The sequence below is a fragment of the Tribolium castaneum genome, chromosome 6 (genome assembly GCF_031307605.1).
Source record: "Tribolium castaneum strain GA2 chromosome 6, icTriCast1.1, whole genome shotgun sequence".
Taxonomy (NCBI): Eukaryota; Metazoa; Arthropoda; class Insecta; order Coleoptera; family Tenebrionidae; genus Tribolium; species Tribolium castaneum.
The window spans coordinates 1196195-1211315 of NC_087399.1; the positions used below are offsets into that span (position 1 = coordinate 1196195).

General features: G+C 40.0%; 3 protein-coding genes across 4 annotated transcripts in view; 1 reads left to right on the forward strand and 2 right to left on the reverse strand.

The window, feature by feature from the left end:
• LOC657358 (uncharacterized) overlaps window positions 1-15121 on the forward strand; it is a 61041-nt gene that overhangs the window by 5879 nt on the left and 40041 nt on the right. The window lies entirely within an intron of this gene.
• LOC657513 (juvenile hormone esterase-like) lies at window positions 505-2509 on the reverse strand. Its single transcript, XM_008199295.3, has 7 exons — window positions 2408-2509; window positions 2223-2360; window positions 2041-2172; window positions 1137-1997; window positions 940-1090; window positions 772-895; window positions 505-722 (listed from the first exon to the last, which is right to left on the reverse strand). The coding sequence occupies exons 1-7, from the start codon at window positions 2486-2488 to the stop codon at window positions 533-535; spliced, it is 1677 nt and encodes a 558-aa protein (XP_008197517.1). The 5' UTR covers window positions 2489-2509; the 3' UTR covers window positions 505-532.
• LOC107397430 (juvenile hormone esterase-like) lies at window positions 3705-7165 on the reverse strand. The gene is made up of 5 exons (XM_015982960.2): window positions 5335-7165; window positions 5149-5286; window positions 4968-5099; window positions 4064-4924; window positions 3705-4017 (listed from the first exon to the last, which is right to left on the reverse strand). Exons 1-5 carry the CDS (start codon window positions 5413-5415, stop codon window positions 3823-3825), a joined length of 1407 nt encoding a protein of 468 aa, XP_015838446.1. The 5' UTR covers window positions 5416-7165; the 3' UTR covers window positions 3705-3822.

The window sequence follows — 15121 nt, forward strand, 5'->3', positions numbered from 1 at the left end:
ACTCCGACCTATATTTCAAATCGCGTGTAAGAAATTACCGAGCGTACATAAAAGAATGTCCCATGTTCGTTCTTGTGTATAGAAAATCTCTCATATAAAGGCTCATTTGACTCGCTGAAAAATGAAATCTAATAAAAGCGCAAGGAAGTTTCTCCCCGTAAACCTTAGTAGAGAATTCCCGTCAATTTCCTTTCCGGAAAATACATAAACTTCGTTTATGGATAACTTCCAGCGGCCTTGAGAAGCTTTTACAATAATTGTATGTAGAACAGAGTCGATTCGAAATTAATCGACTCGAAAGCAATTAATTCGCAGAATCGGCTCGATTAAGCAGTTTGCGAGTTGTTTTTCACGATTTCGTAACAGCACTTAAACCGCCAAGTATTTTTAGAGAAAGGTATGCAATTTGGACGTCGACACGTTTTATTTCGAGCGAATTCTCCCGGCGTAATAAAATTATATTGAAGAATTGGGATCCATTAAGGAAAAAGGAAACGATCTTGATTTAATTTAGAGTTTATTAAAACTACGGCTAATATGTATTAAAAGGGGGACGAGCGTACGTATCGTATAACTTGCGCCAGAACTCCATCGCCTCACTTCGGAAATTCTTCTCAACCCTCATGTCAAGATCTATATTCAAGTAGGAGAAATCCTCGGGTTGGTAGCGCGGCCAAGTGGTATTTTGAAGCACCGGATCGTCGTCTGACGGAGTTGGATTGCTACAAGTACCAGTTTTAAATTGGACAAATCGTGGTACTTTTGTGGTACCCAAATTTGGCAAAATTCGTCCATAGTTTGACCATTCGGCGCCTTATCAACTGGTCGGGTTGGTTGGCACGCTTCAAGTCCCTGCGGCTGAAAATGTACCAAAGCTCCTCCGAATGCATCACACCTACAAGTTTTGGTCAAAAAGTGCCATTTGGCTGATTGTCGTACCGTTGACTTCGTTATCTTCGCTCACTTGTAGCGCTTTCTTCCCAAGCAAATACCCTTGGTAGGAAAATTCGTACATGTAGAGAGGGGCATGCTTGGAATAGAGCCTTGCACTTTGGATTATGGGCCGATAGAAGGCGTTATCACTATAGAACTAACTCAAATTTGAAGAATTAACCGTGGTAATTGTCAGTACTTACATTAAGGTACTGCTCGGCTCGAGTTTGTGATTTATCGCCAAAATAGAACGCTTTAATTTCGTCACCTGCCTTTTTGGCCCGGTTATTCAAATCGCGCGGGATCAAAATTTCGCTCGGCAAAAGATTGAGGATCGTCTTGGTCACCTCCATTGTCTTTTGAGGAATCCCAACCTCGCGTGAATTGAACCCGACAATGTAGGGAACCCGCTCAAAATCCCCTTTTTTGAGGGCCTCCAAGGTACTCTTCGTCAGAAACGCATCGTCATGTTCCGGCTCAAAAACCGGCGAAAAAGTCAACCCATCTTCCATTTTAAAGGTGAGAATTGGGCCCGTAATTGCTGCAATTTTGAGCTTATGGGTACTTAAACCCCTCAAGTGGGCCACAAGCTCGGAGGTGGTACCACCACCAACAAACCCAGCCGCTAGGCCGATTTTACGCGCGATTTCGACCGGATGGGCTTGGAGGGCCCATGGACAGATGGTACTGCCACTTTCGGAGATTGCGCGCTGGAACAAACCGCGACTTTTGGGCGAAATTAGGTGGTACTGGACTGAGGCAGCCCCAGCACTTTCGCCGAAAATCGTGATGTTTTCGGGGTCACCCCCGAAGAGAGGGATGTTGGTTTTGACCCATTTCAAGACGGCCAGTTGGTCTTTAAGACCGTAATTGCCAGGCGATGCCAAATCACCGGTACTCAAAAACCCGAAAACGTTGAGTCTGTAATTGAAATGCACGACAATGACGTCCTGCTCGAGGAGGAAATCTGGGCCGTAGAAGCTCCAGTTGGCCCAACCCAACGTGAAACCGCCCCCGTAAATCCACACCATGACAGGCTTGGGTTCGGCGTTTTCCGGCTCCGGCTACAAATGTTCGCAATTAAAAGCCCGGCATCCGGAAGCTCACCTTCGGCACGTAAACGTTCAAATAGAGGCAATCCTCGGATTCGTTTTCGTCCACTGGCGGGATCTGGACGCAGTGAGGCACGTCGCCGTCGGCATCCAGCACCCCGTTCCACTTATCGGGCGCTTGAGGAGGCTGAAATTAGCACTTGTGATCGTGGTTGGTTTTTTCGCAAAGAGAATTACTTTGAAGCGAAGCTCGCCAACAGGTGGTTTTGCATAAGGGATGCCTTCGTAAGAATAATAAGGCATGCCAAGGCCGTTAGTATGGCGGGCCCGGCCCTGGATTACACCTTCCGGTAATTGGATTTGAAGCGAAGTGTTCTAGAAAGTGGCGGTACAGGGACGGGCTGGGCCCACGATGGACTTACTTGCGTGTAGGGCGAGATGTAGTTGAGGCATATCACACCCGGCAGAAACAGGAGCGAAATTGGTGCGAAACGAACCAACATGATGGAATCATTAGCTTTTGTTTGATGCGAGAGAACATTTATAAAGAATTTTGATGCCCGGAAATGATAAGCCACGGTTTTTTAATCATAGTAATTTGAGGCGGAATTGTTTAAGAATTTTGGACGCTGATAAGGGATTGAGCTTCCGTTTTCCGTTACTATGTTTTTTATTAATTCGGGACCGCTTCGTTGAATAATTTTAGCTGTTAATTGAAAATTAATTAATAATAGCTCCGATCAATTTTTAATTAAAGTGGGAAAAGAAATAATGGACCGAACGGCAATAGATTCAAGGCTTGCTCTAGAAATTTAACGAGAATTTTAAAAGCTCCCGTCAAATGCAAGCTAAGTGCGGTTAATATTTCCAATAAATGTGACTCTCAAGGAGAAAAAAGAGTTTTAATAGTTTAAGTGCTATCAAACTCGAGTGGATTTGTGTTAATTTTACATTGTCACGAAGGCGGGTTTTTAAAACTCACATTTTCAGCGTGAATTTTTATTATTCGTCATAGTTCGAGTATAATTACTTCGATTCCCATGCATATCTATCATTATTTTCGAGATATACAATAAAAAATCTTTTAGGGAGACTTACCTTGTATTTCATAAAGTGGACTAAGTTAAATACTAAGCAATTTTTTGCTAAATTTCAACGAGTGCCTTAACGTTAAAGGCAAATTATACCAAGCTTTTAACCTAATTTAGTAAATTTTCCACTGAGAAAAACTTTAGCGAAGAAGTAATTTTCCGACTGAGACACGTTTAAAGTTCTCAAAATATAAAAATACCATAAAAGGAAAATGGAGCGAAAAAGGGGAAATGAAAGACTGGTTTCGATCACAACATAACGTCATTTTTGACCAGTTGTTTGTTGGGCTTTTTATTTTCATTAATTGTTGTACAGTTAAATTCAATTTAAGATTTTCATAGAAAACGGTCTTAATTTATTTTAGAATTTATTAAAACTACAGCTAGTATGTATTAAAAGGGGGCCGGGCGTACGTATCGTACAACTTGCGCCAGAACTCCATCGCCTCACTTCGGAAATTCTTCTCAACCCTCATGTCAAGATCTATATTCAAGTAGGAGAAATCCTCGGGTTGGTAGCGCGGCCAAGTGGTATTTTGAAGCACCGGATCGTCGTCTGACGGAGTTGGATTGCTACAAGTACCAGTTTTAAATTGGACAAATCGTGGTACTCGTGTGGTACCCAAATTTGGCAAAATTCGTCCATAGTTTGACCATTCGTTGCCTTATCAACTGGTCGTGTTCATTGGCTTGTTCCAAGTCTCTTCGACTGAAAATGTACCAAAGCTCCTCCGAATGTATCACACCTACAAGTTTTTGTCAAAAATTGCCGTTTGGCTGATTGTTGTACCGTTGACTTCTCTATCTTTGCTCATTAGCAACGCTTTCTTCCCAAGGAGATACCCTTGGTAGGAAAATTCGTACATGTAGAGAGGGGCATACTTGGAATAGAGCCTTGCACTTTGGATTATGGGGCGATAGAAGGCGTTATCACTATAGAACTAACTCAAACATCAAGAATCAATCGTAGTAATTGTCAGTACTTACATTGAGGTACTGCTTGGTTCGTATTTGTGACTGAAAGCCAAAATAAAACGCTTTAACTGCGTAACCTGCCATTCTCGCCCGGTTATTCAAATCCTGTGGGATAAACTTTTTGCTGGGCAAGAGATTGAGGATAACCTTGGTCACCCCTATTTCCTTTTGAGGAATTCCAAACTCGCGCGAATTGAACCCGACAATGTAGGGAACCCGTTCAAAATCCCCTTTTTTGAGGGCCTCCAATGTACTCTTTGTCAGAAACGCATCATCATGTTCCGGCTCAAAAACCGGCGAAAAAGTCAACGCCTCCTCCATTTTGAGGGTGAACCTTGGGCCTATCATGGCCGCGATTTTGAGTCTATATGCACTCAAACTCCTCAAATAGGCTACAAGATCAAAGGTGGTACCAAAACGAAAAAACCCAGCTGCTAGGCCGATTTTCCATGCGATTTTGGCTGGATGGGTTTGGAGGGCCCATGGACAGATGGTACTGCCACTTTGGGAGATTGCTCGTTGGAACAAACCCCGGCTCTTTGGCGAAATTAGATGGTACTGGACTGAGGCAGCTCCAGCGCTTTGGCCGAAAAGTGTGATGTTTTCGGGGTTGCCTTCGAAGAGGGCGATGTGTGTTTTGACCCATTTCAAGGCCGCCAGTTGGTCTTTAAGACCATAATTGCCAGGCGATGCCAAATCACCGGTACTCAAAAACCCGAAAACGTTGAGTCTGTAATTGAAATGCACGACAATGACGTCCTGTTCAAGGAGAAAATCCGGGCCGTAGAAACTACCGTTGGCCCATCCGAACGTGAAAGCGCCCCCATAAATCCACACCATGACAGGTTTGGGTCCGGTGTTTTCCGGCTCCGGCTACAAATGTTCGCAATTAAAAGCCCGGCATCCGGAAGCTCACCTTCGGCACGTAAACGTTCAAATAGAGGCAATCCTCGGATTCGTTTTCATCCACCGGAGGAATCTGGACACAGTGAGGCACTTTGCCGTTGGCATCCAGCACCCCGTTCCACTTATCGGGCGCTTGAGGAGGCTGAAATTAGCACTTGTGATCGTGGTTGGTTTTTCACAAGGAGAATTACTTTGAAGCGAAGCTCGCCAACAGGTGGTTTTGCATAAGGAATGCCTTCGTAAGAATGATAAGGCATGCTTAGGCCGTTAGTATGGCGGGCTTGACCTTGGATTACACCTTCCGGTAGTTGGATTTGAAGGGCAGTGTTCTACAATGTGATGGTACAGGGACAGGTTGGGCCTAAGTTGCGACTTACTTGTATGTAGGGCGGGATGTAGCTGAGGCATGTCAGACCCGGCAGAAGTAAGAGCAAATTTGATGCGAAACGAACCAACATGATGGAGTCATTAGCTTTCGGTTGATGCGAGAGGAGATTTATAAAATTTTTGAACGGAAATTGAATTTGGACGCTGATAAGAGATTAATTGAAAAATTATCAATAATAGCTCCGATCAATTGTTAATTAAAGTTGTAAAAAGAGACAATGAAACGAATAGTTTTTAATAGTTTAAGGACCGGTTTATAGAAGCGACATTAATATAATCCGCAATTAAATGGGTGATCATGTGACCAAATTGAAGCAATTTGAAGCGTAAGTTTTCTAGTTTTGTCGACAGAGACGTATGAAAAAAAAAATTAAAACAGTAAGTCAATGAAGCGAAAATAGAAAAGACGACATCTGTTTCAATTCTTTTAACCGGAGTATAATTAATTAAAAACTTGAGATTTTCATAGGAAATTTCAGACGACTTAGCAGTTATTCGGCGAATAACGAAGCGCCAGTTTTTTGCTGCCTTTTCACGCGCCTTGCAATTGGTCAGTTTTCTAAGTGGGAGTGCATTCTCACACCTTGCAGTTTTTTGTGCGCTAGATAGGCAAGGAGGAGGTATTTTTAATTTCGAGGGAATTCGTTACTGCGTACATTTTTGGAAGTTGTGCGCCTTTTAGTCCCGGATAAAACTCAAATATTTACGTCTCAGCGAGCAAATATACAAAACTCATAAAAGATTCACGTCTTCTGCAATATCAATTACGTTCCCGATAGTCTTTTGTACCGTTGACAAACGTTTACTTGTGTTTCAATTTCGCGACAATAAACGTGTCTTATTTTCCTGAACTGTTTCCAGTTGTTGCTCACTTTTCCCATTCCTTCCATCTCCGGATTAGTCTTTAAGCTTTTTTCCCCAGCAAATAAACTGAAATATCAATCGCGAAGCCATTAACCCGCGCTTTACATTCCTGAAAGAACTAGCACACAATGCCGGCAAACTTTGAATCCCTTTCAACTTCTGGACAAGTTTGGGAGTGAGAGAATCATCGTTGAACTGTTGAATGTGTTTAGATAATAAACGAGTAAAGTATTCGAGTTGTTTTATTTGCAATCGATGGTTGCATCGATCGCGCCTTAAAAACGCCGAACAAATCGTTTTGTGCGGCCTTTCACGCGGTTAATTTGACACCGATGTGGGGCTCAGTTTCAAAGCGCTCCTTACAAAGCTGCTAAATTGGCTAACCTGCTGTATGATTGAGTGGCAAATAGTATTTCACTAGCAGACAATCAATTCAGAGCGGACGACTGATGTATGGCGACAGGTCGATACAAACAGATAAACGCCGTTAAAAATGATGCATTGCTTTTGCTGCCTAAATCCTGAGGCGTGTCTGCATGCCGGGAACATCAGCAAACACATCCATATCCTGGCAGACGTGTGGCTTATTTGAATATGTGCGTGAGAGCGGCTCCATTTCGTGTCCCTGGAGATGGTCGGGTCGAACCCCCAACTCCTGTGTTTAGCATTTCAATAATGCTCTACTTAGGGCTCTATTATAGCGCCGTACGTGCGAGGAATAAGGCGACCACTAAACGCCGAATTATGATGTTAACAATGCGGGACAGACACCGGCCATTATCACAATTGATTTTTCGCCTTGATCGACATGATGGAAGCCGACTCGCGGAGACAAAGGAGAGATAACAACTTTGACCCAGTAGAGAGTATCGGAAAAGCATTAAAGTGGGAGGCGATGGCTAAATGCAACCTGAAGCCGGATAAACAGCGGCAACAGACGCTCAAAAGTGCAAGATTTCATTAAGAAAAGCCAAATTATCAAACTAACGTATAAATTACATAAAGAAAGAAACGTTAATTTAACGTAATTTGGAACGTTTTTTTTTAAGTAACTATTTAAACCATTTTGTAACGTAAAATTATGGAGAATATAAAACCAATAATCAACGTCAACAAGTAACATTTTAAAAAGGCTGTTTTTGCAGAAAAATAGTATATTACACTCGTTTTATAAGAGTTAATTGTGGCACTCATTCTATTGACGCACTTCTTCGTCGGGCTCCAAAACCAATAGAACTCATAAAACTTGTATAATATACTGTTCTGATTTTTTTAATTTTTTTAAATCAGCTTTTATATTTTACAATGATTCTGAAAAATACAAGACAGACAATACAATTTTAATAATTAGGTACTTCAAGTTTTGGCGTTAAATTTTTTTTGGCGTCAAAGATTTTCAATAACCGTTAATAAAATCGTCGATAATTCGGCTCGCTTCCGAGATTAATAGGGCTTGAAAGAAGGCAATAAAAATCTGGCGGTTTTGTAGCGATTTTCCCAATAATGTGGCAAAAAATTAATAATCGGGAACTATTCAAAGTGTATCCAGAGCGGCTAATTGGCTTCGACTCGCCAAGATCCCCTAAAGTAGGTCTAATTAAAGTCGCATTTGTTCGTCCTAACAATTTATTTATTTATAACTTTTTTAAGTAACTATTTAAACGATTTTGTAACGTAACAATATAACGTAAAATTATGGAGAACATAAAAACCAATAATCAACGTCAACAAGCAACGTTTTAAAAAGGCTGTTGTTGCAGAAAGATAGTATGGTACACTCGTTTTATAAGAGTTAATTGTGGCACTCATTGTATTGACGCACTTCTCCGTCGTGCTCCAAAACCAATAGAACGTCTTATAAAACTTGTATAATATACTGTTCTGATTTTTTTATTTTTTTATATCAGCTTTTATATTTTACAATGATTCTCAAAAATAGATGCAAGAGTTACGTTTACCTATATTTCGTTTCACGACAATAATACAACGTTCAATTAAAAGGTTATTAGACAACGTTAATTATACGTTTAAAACTAACGTCAGTAAATACGGTTATTAATAACGTTGTATTTACGTTTTTTGCGTAAATATAACTTTAAGTTAAGACGTACTTTAACATTTAAGAATTGGTAAAAAAATTATTTAACATAAACGTTAAAAAAACGTAATTATACAACCAAATAACAACGTTGTAAATTTCAATGCAAAACGTTGTATCAACCGTTGTAACGTTAAAAAAACGTTAAATCTCCGTCTGTGTGCTTACTGGAACTGCACTTTGAAAAATGTGTTACAAAAGCTACATTTAAATCAATTTCAATGCAAATAATGCAGTAATTGGTGTCACAATATACGTTAGACACAGACCAACTTTTGGGCGAGGATAATTGTCATTTGACGCGTTAATTCGCTATCACGTGTCCGATTGGCCAAATTAAAGGACTCAGTTATGCCAAAATATTTCGGTAATTTGGTAAATCAGGCGTGGACTTTGCAGTTGCAAATTTGCGTCAGATAAAGGATTCTTCCCGTGCAAATAATTCCTAATCAAACCCGATTTATTGTTGAAAGAGAAGAAAATTTATTTCCGTTTTAGTATTCACACCGCGTCTTTCGTTTCTCTCTGAAATATCCGTTCTCGAAACTTGTTATATAATAATCAAAAGTGATACATCAACGTGGAGCATCACTGTAAATACGGAATCTTTGTTTAAAAGATCATAAATCTTGCTTTGTATCTCGCGTGTTTTTGCCGAAATGCATCTAATCGTGGTTTGGGATTTATTTTCAATTTATATTAAATTGACACCGCGATGGTGATTGATGAGACGCTGAAACACAAATATCTGACTTTTGAAAGTCACGAGTTGGGTTTCAATGCAACCGCTTAATTGCAAATTAATGACTTTCCCGCCATTTCATTCAGGGTTAATTACAATATCCACAAAAATTGAAATATCACACTGCATTCAACGAGCTATTTTTGGCACCCTTTGGTAAAAACCCCAATCCCACGAGTGGGTATTTTTAGGTGTTTATCGCAGATCATTGACATCCTAAAAATACCGAATTTTTTCAATGGATTTCCTCGGAGGCGCTTTCCCCTGATGGAATGTAAATACGCCAAAGTTAATAACTGTAAATCTACTCATATGAGCCCGGATATCGGCCGGAAAATTTCATACCATCAGCTCGACAAATTTTAAGGGAGCCCAGTTTCGCGAAATATGCAATATCGGGCGAGTATTGGCATTCGACGACTTTCCTGTGCAAAAAAATTGACTCGAAAACTAAACTTTCTGAGTGATGAAATTTCCCTCCAGACTGAAAAATGGAAAAATCGCTGTATCAGTGCAGCCAAATTGTCTGAATTGATCTGGTTGTAATCCGGGATCGATGAGACCGGTTCCGGACTGTTCACTTTTGCAAAATGACAAACCAACAGTTAGGTTTGAATATGAACGACGTCGAGGGTGTAATAAAGCGTTCCTCTTCTCCAGTCACGAGCTCCGACTCAAAGTAGCATCTCGGAGATACACAGAAGCGCCTGAGATTCGATTCGGATTTATTCAGTGTGCACGATTCCGGTAGATTTGGCAATCGGAAGGAGATCTATTAAATTATAATAGCGCGATACCGTGAGCGCGAAACGGCCTAGAAAAAGCCGTTTAATAGCCCCTTTGATGCAATCAAAATTCAATAACAATTATGCAAATTGGCGTCCCGGGCAAAAGCGGAAACCTTGCCGGTGTTTAATAAGCTGCCGGGCTGGAGCTTTTAAAAACATCATGCTTCCGCCGTGTTATGAAACCGGGCCTCGCATTCATCACAATTATTGCAATGTAATTTAAGCTCAGGTATATGAAATACTCGTCGTGATTAAAGCGATTTTTCATCGGCGTCTTCCGGAATTAAAATTCCGCTTGATCGGACAAAAATTACGGGATGATGTGAAACAACACCTGGTAATAAGCTCGGGAGCTTTATTAAATGCGATATCAGTTGAAATGGAGCTTTGCTGTTGTAATATCCCTCGTTAGTTACGGTCATTATCGGGACTTTGCGGATAAGAAGAATCGGATCGTGTGACCCGAACAGATGACCGCCCATATAAAGCGAATTTTTTTCACCCGGAGAGTGGAAATGTCGACTCGACACTCCCTTTGATGAACACGATAATTACTTCAAGTTGCTGGATTTATCGTCGCCGGTTTATTCAAATTTGGGGCAAAAACTACCGTCACAGAAATTTGCAAAAATGTGGCAGTGTTATCTAGTGTTACCAACTTTGAATCTTCTCAGTTAATTAGGTGCTAGAACGTCATGTTTACCATTAAATCCATGCAAAAATGTCTACGTTTTTGTAACGTAAAACATTAACGTTTTTTTTAAGTAACTGTTTAAACGACTTTTTTACGTAAAAATATAACGTAAAATTATGGGATATCTAAAACCAGTAATCAACGTCAACATAAAAATGTTGTTTTTATTCAGATAATTTTACATTTTACCAGTAAGTGTTTTTGAAACGTTAATTATATGTTTCAAATAAACCAATAAAATTTTGGTCACCAAACATTTGCACGGGTCTTAGTTTCATCGATTTATCGTCTTTAGCATTTAATCACTCCTTAATCCAATTACAAGCGGTCCAGTCTGGACTGACTGTTAATTAAGTCACGACCAATTGTTTCCCAACCAATTTAATTTCTTGCCAGAAAATCGTCGCATTTGCTGAAAAATTGCCCCAATTAGTCATCATTTTAAGCCATCTAACGAAAATAAAAATAAAGCACTTGAGCATTCTCTTTGTAATATTCTTCGATTAAATTCGTTGTTTCTTTTACCATTACTTCCGGAGTAATAAAGGTCGCATTTGTTCGTCATAACAATTTATTTATTTGTAATTTTTTTTAAGTAACTATTTAAACGATTTTGTAACGTAACAATATAACGTAAAATTATGGAGAATATAAAAACAAGCAACATTTTAAAAATGCTGTTTTTGCAGAAAAATAGTATGGTACACTCGTTTTATAAGAGTTAATTGTGGCACTCATTCTATTGACGCACTTCTCCGTCGGCCTCCAAAACCAATAGAACGTCTTATAAAACTTGTATAATATACTGTTCTGATTTTTTTATTTGTTTATATCAGCTTTTATATTTTACAATGATTCTCAAAAATAGATGCAAGAGTTACGTTTACCTATATTTCGTTTCACGACAATAATACAACGTTCAATTAAAAGGTTATTAGACAACGTTAATTATACGTTTAAAACTAACGTCAGTAAATACGGTTATTAATAACGTTGTATTTACGTTTTTTGCGTAAATATAACTTTAAGTTAAGACGTATTTTAACATTTAAAAATTGGTAAAAAAATTATTTAACATAAACGTTAAAAAAACGTAATTATACAACCATATAGCAACGTTGTAAATTTCCATGTACAACGTTATATCAACCGTTGTAACGTTAAAAAAACGTTAAATCTCCGTCTGTGTGCTTACTGGAACTGCACTTTGAAAAATGTGTTACAAAAGCTACATTTAAATCAATTTCAATGCAAATTATGCAGTAATTGGTGTCACAATATACGTTAGACACAGACAAACTTTTGGGCGAGGATAATTGTCATTTGACGCGTTAATTCGCTGCCACGTGTCCGATTGGCCAAATTAAAGGACTCAGTTATGCCAAAATATTTCGATAATGGACTTTGTAGTAGCAACTTTGTGTTACATAAAAAACTTAAGCATTCTCTTTGTAATATCCTTCGATTAAATCCGTTGTTTCTTTTTTCCACTCTGGAGTAATTTAAGTCGCATTGTAACAATTTATTTATTGTCCACACTGTAGAATTGGGGATTGAATTTCTGGAGACAAAAAAGGGATGCCGGTGGTCAATAATTGCAAATGCATGAGCCCGGGCAAGTCCCGCGGGAGCGGAACACCGGATAGGGAAATTTCGCTGCGCCGTATGTAAGGGAAGGTGGACCGGAAGTGCGATTTCTTCCTCTAATCGGTGCAAGTTTGTCGAAGGATCGTGGCTTAATTACCCGCCATTATCCTGCGGGAAGCTATCACATAGCAACATGCATCCCCATTTATTAGGGCGGCGAACCCTTTTAATCTGACCCTGCAGTGGTTCGCCAGTTAATTTAGCACACCTGCTGTCCTCCAACTTTCTGGGCATGGTTCTCCTCGATTTGAATATCATAATAATCCCTCTGGAGCAAATTGCCTTAGTTGTAGGATTGTTTGAGGACCGCCGTGCGGCAAACAGGACGCCTCCTGACGTGATTAATAATTTACTGTTTGAAAGTCTGATCGAATGTATTACTTGAACGAGGAAACGTTGTTCCAGTGTAATTCTATTAAGGCCGCCCCCAGAGAATGGGATTTAGAAAGGATCGATCACGTCACAGAGGAAAATTGACGAATTCTCGGCCGGGAATCATTTGACACGCTCCAGCCGGAATTAAAGTCAACACGCTTAAAACACTTTGTGCCAAAGAGAATAGTATATTTTTTCTGCAGGTTAGTTGTGACTGAATGTGAATAAAGCAGAGCGGGGTGAAATCCCGGCCGGGCGCAGATGCCGAAAGCGATGATAATTTTTTTAATAAAGCCCCCGGCCAAAGAAGGCGAAAATATTAAACATCCAGCTGCGAAATGTAAAGAATTAAAGGAGACGCAAAGGAATAGAAGACACTTAGTGTCAGAGGAGCGAAAGGTTTGCTTTAATTACGAAACTTCTCAAGGCAAGAAGAAGAGTATTTTATTTCGGTGCCGTTTAATTTTACTACTTGAATGCAAATAAAGTTGCAAGAATTAGGGTTGAATTTTTTCGCGCGCGCGTGCTTGATTTTTGGTGGAGGCGCCGGGTACGAGCATTTGAGCATCATAACTAATTGATTTTTGGCGTTGACTCGAAGCTTGATTAATTACTGGAGTGACACAAGCCGTAATTAATTTTTGATTAACATTGCGATATTGGAAATCCGTCTAAAGTAACTTTTGATGGCGGTGTGTGCAATTTGCGCGCGTACAAAGGTGCAGTAATGTCGATTACGACGCTGCTCCGTCCCAATTATCTCGATGTAATTCACACTTTGGTTACAACGTCGGATTAATGGTTTTTTATTACCTTTTTGGAGTTTACGAACTGAAAACTTCCATTCCGGAGGCGGTAATGTGGTCTGGAGCGGTTTCGTGTTGCTTCAAGCTAAAATAAAAAGCGAGACGGGAAAAAAGGATGCGCTTTCAAATGGATTACGGGAAACTCCAGACCTACTTTAGGGGATCTTGCCGAGTCGACGCCAATTAGCCGCTCTGGATACACTTTGAATAGTTCCCGATTATTAATTTTTTGCCGCATTATTGGGAAAATCGCTACAAAACCGCCAGATTTTTATTGCCTTCTTTCAAGCCCTATTAACCTCGGAAGCGAGCCGATTTATCGACGATTTTATTAACGGTTATTGAAAATCTTTGACGCCCAAAAAAATAACGTCCAAACCTTGAAGTACCTAATTATTAAAAGTGTATTGTCTGCGTTTTATGGCACCTTAGAGTGTTGATGCATGCGAGGCGAATGCAACTAAACGACCGACATTACGATTCTTTCGAGTTCTTGGAAGTCTAGTCGGGAATCTCAATGAATTTGGCGATAAATTTCGAATTTGCAAATTCGGTTTTGATTGAAACAGCTAACACGAAATTAATATTTCGGCACTTTTGCAAGCTTAACCAGCTTAAGTCTGATAAATCAACGGTATTTACACTTTAATAATGAATCGGGCACAAGTCATCACATATTTGTCGGATACTACAAGTTCCAGGCTTTGAATCCGTTTTCCATCATAAATCCTTGAGTCTTGTGGAAGAAGCCCCACAACGAGATTACCAAGTTGGTAAACTTGTCATAACTGTCAATTCCATCACAATTCTGGCGTAATATGGCGCAAACTTTTTTTAAATAAATAGTTCCGACCTTGGAATTGAAACGGGGTGTCGTTCCGCCCCGCTGCGTAATTAATTCTCTTTTCAATAAAAATTTGCAAACAAGATTATAAAGTTTGTGATAGGGCCTGACCAAGAATCATGTGCTAACAGTCGGTAAGTTGGCCCTAAAGCGCCGCCAACCCTCCGCTTTAAGCTGATTCTGAGCACGTCTGCCCTAACGTGTTGGGACAAAATCGGCTTAGCTCGAGTCGCAAAGAAAAATTTCGCTTGAATTAGCCAAAAATCGATCGATTGTTGCTGTAAGACAGGCGTTTGCGGGTGTGTTGCTCAGACCGCATCGATCGTCTTGATTTATGTAGAGAGGGGCTCGAGTTTGGATTAGTTCTGTGGTTCCGTTGCGATTCGTAATAACAATAATTGTAGACACGCTAGCGTGCCGACGCTTCAAATAAAACGTTTTATGAATAAAGTTGGCGCGCATTGCCAACTCCGGGTGAAAAATGACGCTTTTATACTTTGATGACACTTTTACGCCCTTTAATGCTTTATAGCGTCGTTACCGGGATGATATAGGATCTCGAGGTTCCTTTCTATTAACTTGTATTGTTTCGGCAAGATTCGTTCGATGGTGGTGAAATATTTGAGTTAATTGTCACCGGAAAAACTCTGATCCGATTGGCCGGTGTTGGCTCGGATTTGGCGATAATCTGTGCATAAGGGCCGGATTATCCCGGAAAAAGTTGTATGCATAGCGTCTTTCAAAATTTACCGTTTGCACTAAACGGGCGTAAATGATGGTTGTGTCTTATCTGTCTGAAGCGTTGAATTAACTAAACTAATCGACGGGAATGTAGTTGGATGTGATCGCTTTACGTCAAAATTCCAGATAGTCACGTCTGGATGTTGAGATAAATGCCCAATTTTAGAAAACTTGGCAC

Coding starts and splice junctions, on each gene's coding strand:
- LOC657513 (XM_008199295.3), bottom strand. CDS start 2,488: ATGTTGGTTCGTTTCGCACCAATTTCGCTCCTGTTTCTGCCGGGTGTG. Junction 1,998..2,040: donor TGAACGTTTACGTGCCGAAG/GTGAGCTTCCGG, acceptor GAACATTTGTAG/CCGGAGCCGGAAAACGCCGA. Junction 896..939: donor CGAAGATAACGAAGTCAACG/GTACGACAATCA, acceptor CAAAACTTGTAG/GTGTGATGCATTCGGAGGAG.
- LOC107397430 (XM_015982960.2), bottom strand. CDS start 5,415: ATGTTGGTTCGTTTCGCATCAAATTTGCTCTTACTTCTGCCGGGTCTG. Junction 5,287..5,334: donor ACATCCCGCCCTACATACAA/GTAAGTCGCAAC, acceptor ATCACATTGTAG/AACACTGCCCTTCAAATCCA. Junction 5,100..5,148: donor TTGGCGAGCTTCGCTTCAAA/GTAATTCTCCTT, acceptor TGCTAATTTCAG/CCTCCTCAAGCGCCCGATAA.